At 34.6% G+C, this 18123-nt stretch overlaps 3 protein-coding genes across 3 annotated transcripts; 2 read left to right on the top strand and 1 right to left on the bottom strand.

Moving 5' to 3' along the window:
* Positions 1-3861: 3861 nt before the first annotated feature.
* Positions 3862-6746, bottom strand: LOC115982657. The gene is made up of 2 exons (XM_031105321.1): positions 6667-6746; positions 3862-6033 (listed from the first exon to the last, which is right to left on the bottom strand). Exon 2 carries the CDS (start codon positions 6023-6025, stop codon positions 3902-3904), a length of 2124 nt encoding a protein of 707 aa, XP_030961181.1. The 5' UTR covers positions 6026-6033; positions 6667-6746; the 3' UTR covers positions 3862-3901.
* Positions 6747-9384: 2638 nt separating this feature from the next.
* On the top strand, positions 9385-10901 carry LOC115981327. Its single transcript, XM_031103480.1, has 2 exons — positions 9385-10694; positions 10856-10901. The coding sequence occupies exons 1-2, from the start codon at positions 9385-9387 to the stop codon at positions 10899-10901; spliced, it is 1356 nt and encodes a 451-aa protein (XP_030959340.1).
* A 581-nt stretch (positions 10902-11482) lies between these two features.
* Positions 11483-12565, top strand: LOC115981326. Its single transcript, XM_031103479.1, has 3 exons — positions 11483-12061; positions 12142-12387; positions 12479-12565. The coding sequence occupies exons 1-3, from the start codon at positions 11483-11485 to the stop codon at positions 12563-12565; spliced, it is 912 nt and encodes a 303-aa protein (XP_030959339.1).
* The last annotated feature ends 5558 nt before the right edge of the window (positions 12566-18123 follow it).

Below are 18123 nucleotides of genomic sequence, written 5' to 3'. Positions count from 1 at the left end.
TACGGCATCATCAATATATATTCTCTACAGTAATAGTAACTTATAGCAATGAGGGAAAAGTTTGAAAGGAATGGGTGTGCATTTGGCAAAAAAAAAAAAACTGTTTTGTTCTTTTTTTTTTATTATTTTATTTTATTTTTTCAAAATAATCTAACATTTATCTTTTTTGAAAAAGAAGCCAGCTTTTAGCTATTTGCCACACATTTATTTAACACTAGCCTCATCACTTCGCACGTGTGATGAGATTTTTTTATATATTTTATTTTAAAGTTTAATGTAATTTTTCAATTTGAATTTATTTATAGTTAGTGAGGTTACACAAGAATAGATTTTTAAGAAACTAAAATTTAGGATTTGAAATAAAGTAAACTATTGGGTTTAGTGTGTAATACTTTTTAGGAAACAATTATCAAACGTGGATGGGATATATTTAAATAGAGAGTTACTTTAAAAAAAAAAAAATAGAGAACGTGCTAATTTTTAGGAAAAAAGTTTTTCGGGTAGTTTTTTTTTTAAACTTTTTGTTGAATTACAATTTTAACCCTATTTTTTATTTTAAGAATAAGGATTATCTAATCAGCTTAAGGGTATTTTTGATATTTTTTAAAGGCATAACTAACTTTCTGAATCCTCTTAATATATAGAAATATATTGAGAAGAGATAAAAGTTACCAAATTTTTTTTTGATAAACACTGTGTAAATTAGCTATCGGACATTACAGGTTATCCAAACCGCTTTTTTTATTATTCACATTAGCCATTTGGTGGCTTGGTGCCTACAAATCACAGTATCCAAAAAAATAAAGAGGGAGAGATATGTCAATACAGTTATCAAGATCATTTGAAATATTTCAAATTTCCATGGTTGGATTATATGTTTTTTATGTTCATAACCACATTTCAAGTTTTGTGTCAATCGAATAATATTTGCTGTTTGATCGAGATACACATCTTTTATATATGCATAGTTTTAAATACAAAAAAATTGATTTTTAAATATTTGAATAATGACATAGCTCTTGATCTTAGATTACCTTAAAATTTTGCAAGCATCTAGAGTATAAGAATAAAATCTAATCCAACATGAGATTTATTAAAATTCGCATTCAATAAAAATATATTGAGTAATGTTATATAACTTAGAGTTACATCAAGTGTAACTTGAACCCATACACACAGACACATTAATGAGAATGTGTATATTTATTTTTATTTTTTTTGTAAAAAAAAAAAAAAATCCAAGGAATAGTAAATAGTAAAAATCAACCAAGACAGGAGTTTTATTTATTTATTATTTTAAAAAAGTAAAAATCACCCTTAACCTATACAAAGTTTGGCTACAAAATACAACTCCCACTAAAAAAAATAAAAAGACTACATATTTTAAAAATTTAATCGTTAAATTATATGTTCTTTATATTCTTAACAAGCACAACAAATTTCGTGTCAACCAAATTTTATTTATTATTCGATCATAAACTTATTTTTTATGTATAATTTTAGTTTACAAAAATTGAAAAATTTAAACTTTTGATTGATGACGTAGCTATTGAGCTTTAATATTCTAAAAAATTTGCAAATATGGAGGATATAAGAAGAAAATGTCATCCAACGATGGATTTGTCAAAATTTACATCTAATAAAAAGATATTGAATGGAATTGTTGCAATTACCAAACTTTTATATCCAATAATTTTATAGGTTGAATGGTAAAAAATAAGGTGTCGGCTAAATTTTTAATGGAACAGGTGAGATGGGGAACTCATGCCAGGTTGTTGTATTGGGCTAAAGTAGTAGTAGCTCAATAATTTTATTTTTAAAAAAAAGTAAAAAAAAATCATTTGAGTTGATATTTTAGTAAAAACTCCAATTTAAACCATATGTTCTTGTATCGTTTGATTCATATGATATAATACGATTTGATTCAATTTTTACGATACACGCCTGTATATCATACAATTCTTGAATAGTTCTAATACACCCTTACAATACAAAATATTTGGTACATGATACAATACATATCATACAATCTTGACAACTACATTGGCAACTCACCATGTAAAGCTCAAGTTTGGGTCCATGAGTAAGCCCAAATAGACTCATTCTTTACTCTCCAAACCACAGTCCTTCGATACCCAAAAAAAATACATGGTCTTGGGCAAAATAAAATGTTGTAGATAGAGATAGTAGGCTTAAAAGGAGATGGGCCTTAATTTGTACGGGCTTATAGGGTTTTTAACAAAAGTAGCCATCAACAATAGCTCTAACCAACTCAGCCCAACGTTGGGTTAGTTTGGATTGTCAGGCTACAGCCATTTTGTCATGCCTAATTAAATTTTTAAAAAAGGTTTTTATGCAACTATTTAAGCACATTATTTAATTAATAATTGTAATATACACAATTAAGCCCAGTATTCAAATTTTTATCAAAACTAAGTTTCAAAATACTAACAAATATAATTTTTTTATTCAACTTAGGGTCAAATATATTTCTTTTAGCCAAACCTTTTAAATATTATTTAGAAATATATACTACTATTATTATTATTTTAGAAAACTGTCCCTCACTAGTTCCACCTTGAATTGGTGGGTTAAATGCACACTCCTAATGTTGACTTACTTAATTTACAATCAATTTGGAATTACTCAATTTATTATTTGTTTCAAGATGAGTATAAGGAATAAATCTTTTAATATATTTATGGAAAAAGTTTATATATTGATTTGGAGGAAATTTTCTTTAATCCATTGTGTGACGGTTAAAAAATCAACTATGTGTACTTATTATGACATTTTGAATAAGTCATGTACAACAACCAAAAAAAAAAAAATAAATAAAAACTAAGAGATGGGGGGATAGCTTATGTAACAAAGTCAAGCTTGGGTAGGAGTATTTGCTAAGTGCCATCAAATAAGTTAATGAGGAAAACAAGCTGTATGTTGTATGCAATCAGAGAGATGTTCAAATGAAAGCAAGACAATTCAGGTTTACTGTTGGAGACAAAAAATGAATCAATGTGCAACAGAGAAGTCAAGCTTGGGTAAGAGTATTTGCTAGGTGCCATCAAATGAATTAATGAGGAAAACAAGCTGTATATTGTATTGTATGCAATCAGAGAGAAGTCCAAATGAAAGCAAGACAATTCAGGTTTACTGTTGGAGATAGAAAATGAATCAATGTGCAACAGAGAAGTAAGAAAATGGAAGGTCGAGACTTTGGTCTATGACATTGGAAGGCTTCAATCTCTCTCTCTCTCTTTGTGATGACGCAGAACCTCATCATGAAGGCAGAGCCTTTTGGACCGCTAGGAGTAAACCATAGATACATGATAAGAAGGCTTCAGTCTCAAGGGACTAAAGCTATTTTTCATGTTGTCCACCCAAGAATTCTCAAAGAACCAAGGCAACTAGCAACTCAAAGCTTCAAAAAATTATATGGATACCTTTTGGCTTAATAAATCTTTTGGAACTCTGTAAAGCTAACCCTCCTAAACTCTTTAGCAGTTATCTTCATTATGATCTCTTAAAAAAAAAAAATTTTTTTTTGGTTCACGATATATGCCATCTAATTGACTCTCTGAAAGACTTGTCAAGTTCTTAAACTAAGAGCCAATTTCGAAACTACTTGCATACTTCCAATGCAATGTCTTGATATATTGAAGCTACACAAGTTTAGGCATAATCTATTGAACTCAAGTTCAAGTTTTAAGAGCCTACTTAAAATAGCAGGATAATAATGCATCAGACAAAATCCATAGAACCTACTTAAAATAGAATAGATAATATTTTTTGATAAGTTACTTAAAATAGAATAGATAATGAAAATTACCTATGAAAATTTACTAACACAAACGACTGTCTAGCTAAAAAGAGAGTAACAAAATTATAAAATAAAATAAAATCAATCGTGCACTAAAAGTTCTGGGTCATCTGCACTGCAAATCTCCGAATCCATCATAGCTCTTAAATTCAGGGTTCCATCTCCCTCCACAAAAAATCTGAAACTTGTCTTGAAGAGTCCTCTTATGTGTGTCAGACCACCTTCAAATGATATCACTTCCGGATATTTCAGTCCAAATTTACTCATGCATGTCATGTCCCATTCCCAATGCGTAATTTGGGGCATCACATACCCATTCACTTCAAACTTCTCCTTCATTGCTTCATAGTTCTTTCTCCAGCCACAATCATGATCCCCACAACAGCTTTCATAATGGCAACTAGACGCACAATTAGGGCGTTTACCTTCAAACATGAAAACCCTTTTGATCATGTCCTGTTTTCTCACATTCAGGTCTATTGCAGTTTCCAAAATTTTATCCAAGAATGATAATAGCAGCAGGCCCCATGGTTTAGTATCATTACCATCTCCTTTTGGGCTCACAACATTATTTAGTCTACAAAAATTTATCCTTGACTGAAGATCATCTCCCTTGATGCTCACCACCTCAGGATTATCACTGTACTTAAGGACCTTTCCCTTCCAAGGGCTTGCACAGAGTTCAGAAGTCATCAATGTAAAGCCACAGCAGAATTCATCTGTCCAATCATTACTGTTAAACGTTGAAATGCAATTGACAAATTTCCCATTCTTAGAGAAAGCATCCAGCATCCTTTTCCATTGCAGTTCAGCAACTTCATGACCATTAGCGTACTGAAAAAGTTTTAATATCTCATGAGGAAGTAAATCCTTGGCAGTGGTTTTTGGCATTTCAAGGCACTGCACATTTTGAAGGTACTGCAAAAACCTTTCTCGGTCATGCTTATAGAATGCACGCTTGTAAGTTTTGAAGGCAACAGATGAGATTCGATCGTATGGAAGTAAGTTCCATTGATTGGCACTCATGTAAATTTCCGGTAACTCTAAGGCTTTGCGAAGTGGGACAAGAACTTCTTTTTGTAAACGGTTTCGAACTCTGTAAACATAGTGAGCCTCATCGATCCCTTTGTATTCAGGACAAGAATCATAAGGGAAAAGCCTCCTGGCAACACTCTCACAAAATAAAGTTGAATAATCATAAGAAGAGTAAAGAGAAGGGCACCATTTTGAAGCCAAACTAATTTTTGCTGTCTGCCCAGAATTCAAGTGCTCAAGATCAGCCTTAAGTAGCTTGGCAAAGAGATCAGAAATCCGATCATATAAGAAACGGTAATTTTTATCGTAATTGTACCGCCGAATGGCTTTTTTTACCATCATATTTATTTTCTCCTTTCTCATTTTCTCAGCATTCGTCCTATCCTTCAGAGCCTTCAATCTCTTCTCAAAGTCCTCTTTTAACATCATATTTCTTTTTACCATTCTCAAAAATGTTGACGTCTCCTTCTTAGTCTTTGTCTTATCCTTCACAACCTTCATATTTTTCCTTCTCATCTTTATCCTTATAAGTATTTTGCTTCTCATATTTTTCTTTATCCTTCTTGAAATTCCCTCTCTCCTTTCAAGTCCTTCGCTGTCCATGAAATATGTATGTTTTGGGATGCCACTATTGACAATCCGACGGAGGATTTCCAGCAAGTCTTTCAAACACCCAAATTTGGCAAATGTTTTCACATTGCACGCTAACGTTTTAGGGTGGTATTGGTGGAGCCACATAGCTGCCACAAAGAACTCCTCTCTTCTTAGGTTTCTAAAATAACTAGTGTTCCTCAGGAGGCAAATGAGTTTGAGGGTAGTATGTGGACAGTGGTACCAAGAATTCTCCAAATAGTTCACCAGACTATCAACTGCTTTAATTTTTCTACGCTTTTCATAAAATTGAAAACACGGATCACGTGATCTAAGATAGCATTTCTCCCGAAGTAGTTTTTCATCAGAGAAGAAGTCTTGGGTATCAACTAGACCTGGGGTCGCATTAACTGTTGAATGAGAGATTTCTGGAGGTCCAAGCAGTCGAAATGGAGAAGGATTTATTTCTGCTGAGCTAGGACAAGAAAAAAAGCACCTTAAAGACAACACTCCAGAAATGTTTCTTAAACCAGTCCTTTTGATAGAGATGCGAAAGTGTGAAAAACCAAGCTGACTCATATTACTACCTGAAGAAAAATTAGTTTAGGATCAAAAGACATTGAATCAGATATTAAAAGAAAATGCTGGATCATAATACAACTAACATAATATGAAATTATGTGTGATAGACAATTCCAAAACTGCAAACTTCCAAAAGAATAGGTTTAAAGCAAAAGAAGAAGATATCAAAGCTACCAATTAGAAATTTAGAATCCACAGCAGACTTTATTGTTCACTTTGTTAAGGTTGCAACAGAGAATTGGTAAAATCTCCACTTGAGTTCAAAATATAATTTATTAATTTTTTTTTTCAAATTTGTAATTTATACACTCACCCAGCAGGACATGAATAAACCAAGACCTCACCCTTATGACTAAACCGAAACCGACCGCACCAATATCATAGCTACTAACTTTTTTTTTTTTTTTTTTGGAGAGCAAAAAAACCAGGGAAAATAAAAACACCAAACATCGCCGTCGCCGTCGAGCCTGAGTTTGGAAAAGACGCCAGCATCAAAACTCAAAAGCCCAATACAAAATTTCACAAGAATCTTAAAGCATCACATTCTACGAAAGGAAACAGCTAAATATAATTTTACTTGGCCTAGAAATTTTTACCCATCAAAGTATAGATAATATGAACTCAAAGAAAGAGAGAACCTTGTTGACTGTTGACTAGTAGTGGGGGTGGAGAATATCCGGCGACTTCTTTCGTTGAAGCGGCGTTGGGTTTAGCTTTGCACGGCTGAGTATTAATTTTTCTAAATAATACGTAATTGTTTCATCCAGTTATTGCGAACACTGCCGGCCCAACAAAATTTGGGCCGAATGCGAAAATTTTATATGGATATTTTATATGTAAACATTAATTAAATAAATTTATATAATATTAATTAAATTAAGGTTAATTTGATGTAAATATAGAAATGGATGAATAATACTAATTAAAGTAAGATTAATTTTATAATGATGATTGAATATCATAGTTGAACCATAAATTTAAACAAAAAGAACTAAAAAAAATATTATTTATTTAAAAAAGAAACTTATTTTAACTTGGATATATGACTATGCATAGTTAAGTATAGTTGTAATCTAAATTTTAATTTTATATATTATTTTTAAGAGAAATAGATAAATAAATATTATTTGGTGTGTGGCTTTATAGGTGATTAGTTTACAAAAATTAAGATCTCAAACTATTAGAGGAGATTAATTATTGATGATCTATCACATTTGCAGCATTTCTTTTGGATGCATTTTAGGGCTTCAATTGGTTTAAATTTCTATTGGTCTCCTATTTTGGAAGCCTTGTTAGAAACGAAAAAGAAAAATACTAAAGATACTACAAAATGTTCACAATATAACGTGATAATGACTTTAATTGATAAATTTCAACAACTTAATTTATGTGTGTTTGAATTACTGTTTTATGTGATTGGTGACATGTCAGCTAAACTTAAACTTAAACCTATAGTAAAATTTGTGGTATCTTTAACATCACTCTTAAAAAAAGTACTAATTATTTAAAAATGTTATATTTTTATAAAATTTTGGGCCTTTATGGAGGGGGATGGGGCCTTTTTTAGTAGGTAATTTCTTTTTTGGTTTTGGGGCCTTAGGCCTAGTCCTAAGTTGCCTAGGCCTTGGGCCGACCTTGGTTGCGAATACTGTAGTCATCCTCATCTTCTTCTTCTTCTTCTTCATCTCCTCCATGATCGATATCGAGCTCTTTGTCTTTGCTCTGAAAGATAATGGCCGGCTTGGAACTGTTCGATCTCTCTCTCTCTTGTGGGTTTGTGAATTAGATTGCAGATGAGTTTTAATTTGGTATTGGGTTAGGATTAAGACTTGAATTAGAACGGGTCAATTTTTTTTTTTTTAATGTGTAAATTGATTTTAGGGATAATTACACATTACCCACCTGTGGTTTACCTCAAATTCTAAGTGCCTACCCGTGGTTTGAACTTTGACACTTTACCCACCTGTGATTATCTCCGTCTATGTGCCGTGTGCCCACCTCTCCCTCACCGTTACTCTAACATAGGAAATAGATCAAAGGTCACTCCCATCTAGATCAAAACACTCACTTTTCCAAAAACCACTCAGTCACTCTCATCACGCTTACTCACTAGAAATCACTTAGTGTCACTCTCAAAAATCACTCAAAATCACTCAAAATCACTCACTTACTCCCCCTTCACCGTTAACGTAAGAAATAGTTGAAAAGTCACTCCCATTCCCATTCGGTCACTCTTGCTCACCAAAAATCACTGAGTGTCACTCCCAAGAATCACTCAAAATCACTCACTCACTCACTCACTCCCATCGTTCGTGCAAACCGAACCGACGAAGACGGCTTCTCCGTTCAGCTGTGGCAGGAAGACTCACTCCTGGGTATCGCGCTTCGCTTCACTTGACTAGGATTTGAAAGCTTGAGGTCGTGCATGCAAACCGATTTGAGGAGGATCAAGATTATTGCCTCTGTTCTGTTCAGCCGTTGCAGGTAGATTAGGATTTTGCGTTTTAATCTTTGAAATCTAGGGTTCTAAATTGGGTCTTAAAATGTCGGTGGATTTTAAAATGCCGGTGGTGGGTTTTAAAATACCGGTGCCGGTGGTGGGTTTTAAAAACCCATTTTTTAATTTTTTTACAGAGTCGGAGAAATTTCCAGCTGAAACCCAATTTTGTTTTTACAATTGCTCCTCATTTTTTTATGTTGTAGGCTTTGATGATTGTTCTGTTTAGTATTACCCGCCTCTCCCTCACCCGATCATGCTCATGATTGTTCTGTTGTAGGCTTTCTCTCTGCCGTGATTTGTATTGTTTAATTGTTTTTGTGGAATGTTACCAAATTGAAATCAGTTTGATCATTGGTTACTGCTTCTGTCAATTTGAAATCAGTTTGATTTACTGCTTCTGTTACCAAATTGATCATTGGTTCTGATTTTCAGATTAATTAGAATGTTACTGGTTGAGTCTGTTGTGGACAGCATGTTATAGTTAGTGTCTAATGGACCAGTGAACTAAAAACCCTCCATTCCCTTTAAAAGTTGAATAATGCTCATGATTTTATTGAAATAATTATTCAGTCAATTATGATATAAGCTGAATGGTTATATATGCATTTTAAAATAAGTCCAACTGCATTCTGAGTTCTCTTGTTTGCTCAATTCTGTTTTGAAATAAGTTTGTGATAATAATCGACCAGTTAACTAATGGTGCTGCTCTTATTACTACTCTTATCCATATAAGTATTGAGTCTTTATTAACAATAGAACTAGATGCCTCATTTTTATATGTATGCTTTAAGGCTTTGATCATCTTTCATTTATAAGTTTTATCATCTTCATTTATTCTGTTGTGTTTTACACGCAGATGGCTGACTTAGTATTCAATTTTGAGATTCATCATGGTGGGCAGTTTGTGTGGAACCCAGATTTGGTATATTTAGGAGGTAGTACTTCTTTTGTTGATAATGTTGACCCAGATAGACTTAGTTATTTTGAAATACAAGATATTTGTTGTGATGTGGGGGCACTTAGTACAAGTAGATATCATTATCTTATTCCTGGAGGTAATTTGGAGCAAGGGTTAAGGCTTATAAATGAAGATGATAATGTTGTTTATATGTGTGAGATCCATGCTGCATGGCCTACAGATAAGATAACACTATATGTTGAGGGTGGTGAGGAGCCACTTGCTGTTGAACAACCATTTGGTAATGAGGAAGTAGCAAATGATGATGATGATGATGATGTGCATGAGGTGGGTGAGAGTGATGATGATGTGCATGAGGTGCATGAGGGAGGTAATGTGGATGCTGAAGGAGGTGATTTTGATTGGTTAGAGGAAGGGTTTGAGAGGCCAGATTTTGATGATGATGTTTTTGGAAATGTAGATGATGGGCCATCTACACGTGCAGCCCCACATAGGCCCTCTGAAGGAGATGATGGGCCATCTACCCATGAGGATGCAGCCCCACATAGGAATACTGCAGCTGACCCACCTCTTGAAGAGGGTGAATGGATTGACCCACCTCTTGAAGATGACCAGGAAAGTCTAGTAGGGTCTGATGATGATCAGCCAGCACCAGCTGCAAAAGAACCTGAGTTTAATGTCCAAACTGACATGAGAAAGCCAGAGTTAAAGAAAGGAATGAAGTTTCCAAACTCTAAAGCATTTAGGGAGGCATTGAGGGAATATGCGATAAAGAAGCCAGTAAATATCAAGTTCAAGCTGAATAAGAAGAAGAAGATATCAGTTTATTGTATTAATGAATGTGGATGGAGGTGTTATGCATCTCAACTACCTGAAGAGTTGACATTCCAAATAAAAACATTCAATCCGGAGTGCACTTGCCCTAGATCCTTCAAACACAGCCAAGTGACTTCAACTTATGTTGCAAAGAAATTTATGCAGGAGTTTGACAAAAACCCCAATTGGAAAGTGGCTGGTGTTCAACATCATGTGAAGCAAGCACTTGAAGTTGACATAAGTTACAGTCAAGTGTATAGGGCAAAAAGGAAAGCTACTGACTTGGTTACTGGGGATGAACAGCTGCAATATGGGAAACTTAGGGATTATGCAGAGATGATAAGATTGACTGATAAAGGAAGTAGGGTTATTTTGCAAACTGAAATGGAAGATGAAAATGCACAGCCGAAATTTAAGAGAATGTATATTAGGTATAATGCACAAAAAGTAGGGTTTTTGGGAGGTTGTAGACCAATTATTGGTTTAGATGGGTGCCACTTGAAAGGCAGATTTGGGGGGAAAATACTTTCTGCCGTAGCTAGAGATGCAAATGACAACATTTTCCCAGTTGCATTTGCTGTTGTTGAGCAAGAAAACAAAGATTCATGGGTATGGTTTCTGCAGCAGTTTTCAGATGACATTGGGGATCCAGAACAACTTAATCTGGTCTTCATCAGTGATAGACAAAAGGTATGACTTACAATTGTACTAACATATTTAGTAGACATTTTTAAAGTTCAATAATTTCTGAGATGCTGTTTTGTAACAAAGATGCTGTTTTGTAACAATTGTACTAACATATTTACTTGTTCTGTTTTGTAACTTGTATAAGGGCCTTATACCTGCAATTGAGATGCTGTTCCCAACTTGTGAGCATAGATATTGTGTGAAGCATATCTATAATAATTTCAAAGTGGATCATAAGGGCTTGGAGTTGAAGGATGCACTGTGGAGATGTGCTGGAGCCACAACAGTCAGGGAGTTTGAGAGAAGAATGCAGGAAATGAAGGATTTGGACGTCAAGGCATGGGAGTATCTTGCTGACATCAACCCTGCACAATGGTCTAAGTCTCACTTTAGTAGTAGAGCTTTGTGTGATTGTTTAGCTAATAATTCGAGTGAGTCTTTTAATGCCATGATTTTAGAAGCTAGGGATAAGCCAATTTTAGCAATGTTGGAGTGGATTAGAGTTAGACTCATGACCAAACAATACAAAAAGATGAGAGGTATAGCAAAATACACTGGAAAAGTTTGTCCTAATATTCAAGACAAATTAGAGAGGTTAAAACATGAATCTATACCTTTCAGTGCTACTCCAGCAGGCAGCTTCATGTATGAGGTTGATAATGGTCGTGAGAGACATGTGGTTGACTTGGCTAAGAAAGCATGCAGCTGTAGGATTTGGGATTTGACAGGACTTCCCTGCAAACATGGGATCTCTGCTATTGTTAAGAACCTGGAGAAAGTGGAGGACTATGTGCATCCTTGTTACTTAAAAGAGACATTTGCTGAAACATACAAAGAGATAATACAGCCAATGCCTGGCCAGTCTGAGTGGGTTAAGACTAACCAACCTGCTCCTGTTGCTCCTCATGTGTATAAACCACCTGGCAGACCACCAAAGCAAAGAAAAAGAGATCCTGAAGAGCCAAGGAACCCTTATAGAGTTTCTAGGATGAACAAGACAATCAAGTGTGGGAAGTGCAAGAAAGAAGGACATAATGCAAGAGGGTGCAAGGCAGGCATCACTGGTGAAACTCCATGGCAGAGAAGAGATAGACTTGCTAAATCAGCAGCTGTAAGTATTTCCATGCTTTGAACTATATTCATTTCCTCAAGTATTTCGTGTGTATGTAACTTGTACTACCCTCTTTGTAGGCACAAGGCAGTAAATCTACAAAAACAAAGCAGACTGCAACACCTCAAACTGCATCTCAGCCACCAAGTACTAGATCTCAGAGTTCATACAGTACTTTTGGTCAAACTGCATCTCAACCTGCACCAAACAATAGATCTGAGGCTGCAACTCAACCTGCAACTAGATCTAAGGCTAACTGGTTCTCTTCATCCTCACAACCAAGCTTCCATACCCCTAGAGAGACATGGGATTCTTTACCATCTCAGGCACCTCTAGCTTGTTTTATTTTGTTTATTTTTTTCCTCTTACTTGCTATTGTTGGATCATCTTGCTAACTATTGGATTTTGGTTATGCAGCCAAGTGCATCTGCTAGGGGGTTTAAAGGCAGAAAGTTTCAACCAGTTGGTGGAAAGGGCAAGAATGCAGCTGGCAAGGGCACCTAAAGTATTAAATGACAACTTGGAAGATGTTAAAGTTTCAACAACTTTTTTTGTTATAGTTCACTTGTTTAATGTATATGTCAAGTGTCAAAAACAATATTGGCAATTTCGATTGGAAATGTGTATGTCTGAGCACTAGTGGACTAGTTGGTGGGTTTTAATTAGAAGATGTGTAAAGTCACAGGATGTGCCAAAAACAATGTTGGCAATTTTGTATGCATGTGGCATAAAACTTTGTTAATGTCTCCACTTTTATTTTGTAAAGTCACTGAATAGGTTGCTCTTCTTTTATTTTGTGAAGTCACAGGATGTGCTCAATGACTCTTTACTTTTATTAATGTTAACGTGCATTGAAATAGGATAAAGTATTTTCTTGTGTTGTGCTTGTCTTGTGCTTTTGGTGGACTTTGTTTTTCTTGTCTTGTTCTTTTGGTGGATTTACACAGGTGTATGTATTCACACAACAAATCCTGTGTCTGTGTAAAACATGTTTTTTTTTTTTTTTTTTTGGTAGAAAAAAGATGCATTACAACAAGAACCAACACTAAACAGGACTAGCTATAACAGGGCATACCCTGTTAACAAACAAGCCATCATTTGCTACTTCATCATCACAATAACAGGTTCCATTTATAGGTAGGTGTGCAACAAATCATGTATATGTGTAAAACATGTTCCATTTATAGGCAGCTGTGCATTAACACAGGTGTATATATTGAACCAACATGTTCCATTCAAGTTATTATGTTATTAACATTTCCACATAACACAATGTGCCAATATATATCAATCACAGGATGAAGTAAAAAGGAATAAAAAAATTATACTAAACAATATTTGCACAAAAACAACACTTTCCATTTCAATTACCCAATAACATTTCAACATCTCACCAAGCATCATGGCAGATTATGCCAATATATATCAATCACAGGATGAAGCAAAAAGGAATAAAAAAATTATACTAAACAATATTTGCACAAAAACAACACTTTCCATTTCAATTACCCAATAACATTTCAACATCCCACCAAGCATCATGGCAGATTATGCCAATATATATCAATCACAGGATGAAGTAAAAAGGAATAAAAAAATTATACTAAACAATATTTGCACAAAAACAACATTTTCCATTTCAATTACCCAATAACATTTCAACATCCCACCAAGCATCATGGCAGATTAAGGTTCCTCGCTCTTACATTATTGTTCACTGAGGCAAAACACAACAACAACATTACAAAAATGAAAAATAACCATGACAAAACTAATGCCATCTTGTACAATCTCTCACTCTCTCTAACTCTCTTAAGTTTCTCTCTAATTTCTACATAAAGCTCATAAGTTTCTCGTTCCCTCCGATTACATCTTTCTTCCATTTCCTTAGTTGTCATTTCTCTCTGATTGGCAAGCTGCAATTCATTCTCAAGCATACTTATCCTTTCACGGTCACTCTTACAAGTTTCGTTATCCACCCACTGAAAGAAGCCACATTTGGGACCAACCTGAGCATTACAATTATAACAATTAATTTCACAGTTCACAATTAATCACAACTAATAATTCAATTCAACTCAATTCAAATACAACAATGTAATTGTTACTTACATTAAATTGACTACAACCAACGAATCTTCTTCCATAGTTACCAGCTTTTCGACTTGTTCTTAGGGCACAATTCTCAAGGGTACATAAATGACCATCTCCGGCACGGTAGAAACCACTAGTTGTAGAGCCATTGCCAGTTGATGACGACATAGCAAAAATTTGTTACAAGCTTATAGACCAACAAATCTGTTACGAGTGGCAAGAATCAACTCATCTAAATTTAGTAACAACTACTCATGCTACAACCACATTGTTAAAAACGTTGATGGGCCACAGACCTATATTCATAATATTCATAATTGTTAAGCCAGTAATAAGAAAATGCAGATATAAACCAGTTCCATGGTTAAGCAAGAATCGAATTTGGAAGAAAGAATTTGGAAGAAAGACTACCCAATTTTAAAACCCACAGGAATTTTAACAAAGTGACCGTGCATATTAAGTGAGGAAGGAAGAAATACAATTATCACCGGGCATTTTAAAACCCACCACCGGCAAAAATGGGTTTTTAAAACCCACCACCGGCACCGGTATTTTAAAACCCACCACCGGCACCGGCATTTTAAAATCCACCGGCATTTTAAGATCCAATTCAGAACCCTAGATTTCAAAGATTAAAATGCAAAATCCTAATCTACCTGCAACGGCTGAACAGAACAGCAATAATCTTAATCTTCCTCAAATCGGTTTGCATGCACGACCTCAAGCTTTCAACTCCCAGTCAATTGAAGCGAAGCGCGATACCCATGAGCGAGTCTTCCTGGCACAGCTGAACGGAGAAGCTGTTTATCTCGGTTCGGTTTGCATGAATGATGGGAGTGAGTGAGTGAGTGAGTGAGTGAGTGAGTGATTTTGAGTGATTTTTTGGGAGTGACACTGAGTGATTTTTGGTGAGCAAGTCGGATGAGAGTGACTGAGTGGTTTTTGGAAAAGTGAGTGTTTTGATCTGGATGGGAGTGACTTTGATCTATTTCCTATGTTAGAGTAACGGTGAGGGAGAGGTGGGCACACGGCACATAGACGGAGATAATCACAGGTGGGTAAAGTGTCAAAGTTCAAACCACGGGTAGGCACTTAGAATTCGAGGTAAACCACAAGTGGGTAATGTGTAATTATCCCTTGATTTTATTAATTTTTTACTTAAAAATTGTCACATCATTAAAATAATTGCCAAGTTATTGATTCGTACTTTTGTTAGCCACATATGTAACACTAGTAATGACAGTAAAAAAAAAAAAAAAGACTAATACAACTTAGTTTTAAAACTTAAAAAAACGAAGTGTGCTAACTTCAAACTTAAGAGACCAATTATCCCAACAGAGTAAACTTGAGGGACTAATATTATAATTTCACCTAGTATTATTCTTAAGTCTTAACAACTTGCTGATGTTTCATAATGATACTAGACTTAACTTGCGACTGCATGCACATAGGAACATGTCATAGAATCGGTAGGCACATATAGACAGTTCCCATATCAAAGAATTGTCTTGTAATAATTCGGCCCAATTGGAAAACCCAGCTAGAGGTGCTTGGTGTTCATCATCTTGGTTCTACTTGCATGTACAAGGACCAAAACAAGTATTGTTGGGCTAACTATTGAAAATATAAAACTAAGTCCATTATTACAAGCAAACCCAAGCAAGGATGAGCGGCCCAATAGATTGAGTTCTGAGTAGTAGAGCCCGATTCTAGACTTTTCTTGGAGGCAGTGGACTTCTTTTCTTCCTTTGCACTCTTTTATTTTTCACCGCCTCGCAGCAATTCCTAGGGCTTTTAACCCGTGGTTAGTAGGGTTTTTTCTTTAATTTATAATTGGATAAGTGTTTTATGTAGACAAGTTTTAAAAGTTTTTTTTTTTTTTTTTAATTTTAAAAATATATTATTTATTATTATATAAAGATTTTTTGTGCTGGCCACTTTTGATTCGTGGCTGAATATTTTTTTTTAATAAAAAAGTTGTAACTTTTTTAAAGAAGAAAATAAAAAATAGTACATCTTGAGTAAAAGAAAACTCAATCATATTACGATTTTCCTCTATCTAAGTTATATAGTCAAAAACATCATTAGCATGTTGTGTCAAGTTACGATTGTCTTTCCGCTTGACGTGATTCACTTGCACGCTTCTGAACTCTTATAGCTTCTGCCGAATCCCCTCAATGATATTACAAATTGTAGTAGGTGTTTCACTTTCTTCCCGTAAAGACTCAATGATTATCTTTGAGTCACTTTTGAAGACTACCTCTCTTAGCCCACATTCCAAGCAAAGAGGACTCCCTCCTCTAATGCTTTGGCTTTGGATTCCTCAGGTCCCAAAGGAATAGGAGGCCTTCGGATTCGTGGCTAAATTAGATTATAAATGTTTGTTTATTTTTTCATAAAAGATAAGAACAATAAACTCATTGGTGAACACACTAATTGATTTATAATGCAATCATTTTAAAATAAAATGATTAGTAACGCATTTAATTTAAGAACAAAAGTAGTGGAAAAATTATGCATTTTATAAACATAATTTTTTAAATATTTATTGTTCAACAATTGTACACCTATAGATCCATGAGGCAAAATTGACATTGAATGAATTAGTACTATGTCATAATTTTTCAATCTGAGTAGAGATGTAAAATTATATGTTCAAAATATTCAAATAAAAATATTTATGAAAGACGCGAATTTTTTTTAGAAAAGGATTTATTCTCACAATCAGGAAAAGCTAACAATGTAGACTATGCATGGTAGTTATATCATTATATTTGCTCCTTTTTGTTACCCTAGCTAATTTCAAGGCCAAAGTTTATTAGCAAAGAAATCTATAAACTTGTTGATAGGAGAAGACGTTTTCCTAAGGGCCGAAGCAACTTGTTGCTACTTGCAAGGGTGTGGCTTGAGTTGAGGATATAAATCATCAAATCCATTATAGCTTTTTCCTCCTTATATTAAGGCATGAGATTAAGAATCACATTTCATTGGAGGTAAAAGTTAGAAGTTAGAACACGTCCCTAGTTTTTTTATAGTTGTAAATTGAAATTCTCACTTGGACTAAAAAATAAAAAGCAGTACTAACAAATGTTTCATTTTTATTTTTTGACAGGCATTAAAAGAAATCAAATAGAGGACAACAATCCAATTCCAAACCAAAACCTTGTAAGAATCTGTCCCCTTTCAAGGGCCATAATAAGGCAATGTCATACTGAAATTCATTTTCAAGAAAACATGTAGACCCTTCCAATCTCAAATAACAGACATTCGCACTAGCTTATTGTAAAGAATGCGGTCATCCCCTACCGGTGTTGCTCTCTAACAATGCACTTTGCACAAGTTCCTGATGCATGAGATACATTAGCTACCAGACAATCAACACAAAAATATCAAGCAAGGAATTAAAAATAGAAAATATGGACAAAACCCAAAAAGTATCAAATATGGAACAGTAATTGAATTACAGGTTTTTTCACCTTCACATCCCTGTGCGAGAGGAACTTCCCCAAGTTGTGGATGATCAACCTCATATCTTCAACCTGAAAGACAACAGTTGCTCCTTACCACTCTAATCATCTGCTACTTGCATCTCCGTGTTTTTGGTTTCATGCACTGCCTGAACAGCCTTTATTTCATTCCCATCAGCATCTTTATTAGTTCAAGGAACCCCATCACTGGATTCCAAACCAGAGACCATTTTTTTAGCCATCCTCTTAATTATTTTTTTCTTCACAGTTGTTTTTACGCTGGTACCTTCCACAACTGCAGTACTGCTTGGATCTGTCATTCTGAGCAGTTTTTCCTGCTGGAACCTTTTTTTTCCATCTTTTTTCTTACAAATGTCTTAGTGGGAGCAACCAATTTATCCTGTTGATCAGGTATCTCTGAATTTACGTTCTTCTGTCAACTATCCTTCTCATCCAATCACCCTTTTCATTCCATTTCCATTTTTCTCCCTTTTGATAGAA

Source organism: Quercus lobata, chromosome 3, assembly GCF_001633185.2.
Source record: "Quercus lobata isolate SW786 chromosome 3, ValleyOak3.0 Primary Assembly, whole genome shotgun sequence".
Classification (NCBI taxonomy): Eukaryota; Viridiplantae; Streptophyta; class Magnoliopsida; order Fagales; family Fagaceae; genus Quercus; species Quercus lobata.
Note: the sequence above shows the minus strand (reverse complement) of the source record. Positions and strands in the feature narration are given on the sequence as shown.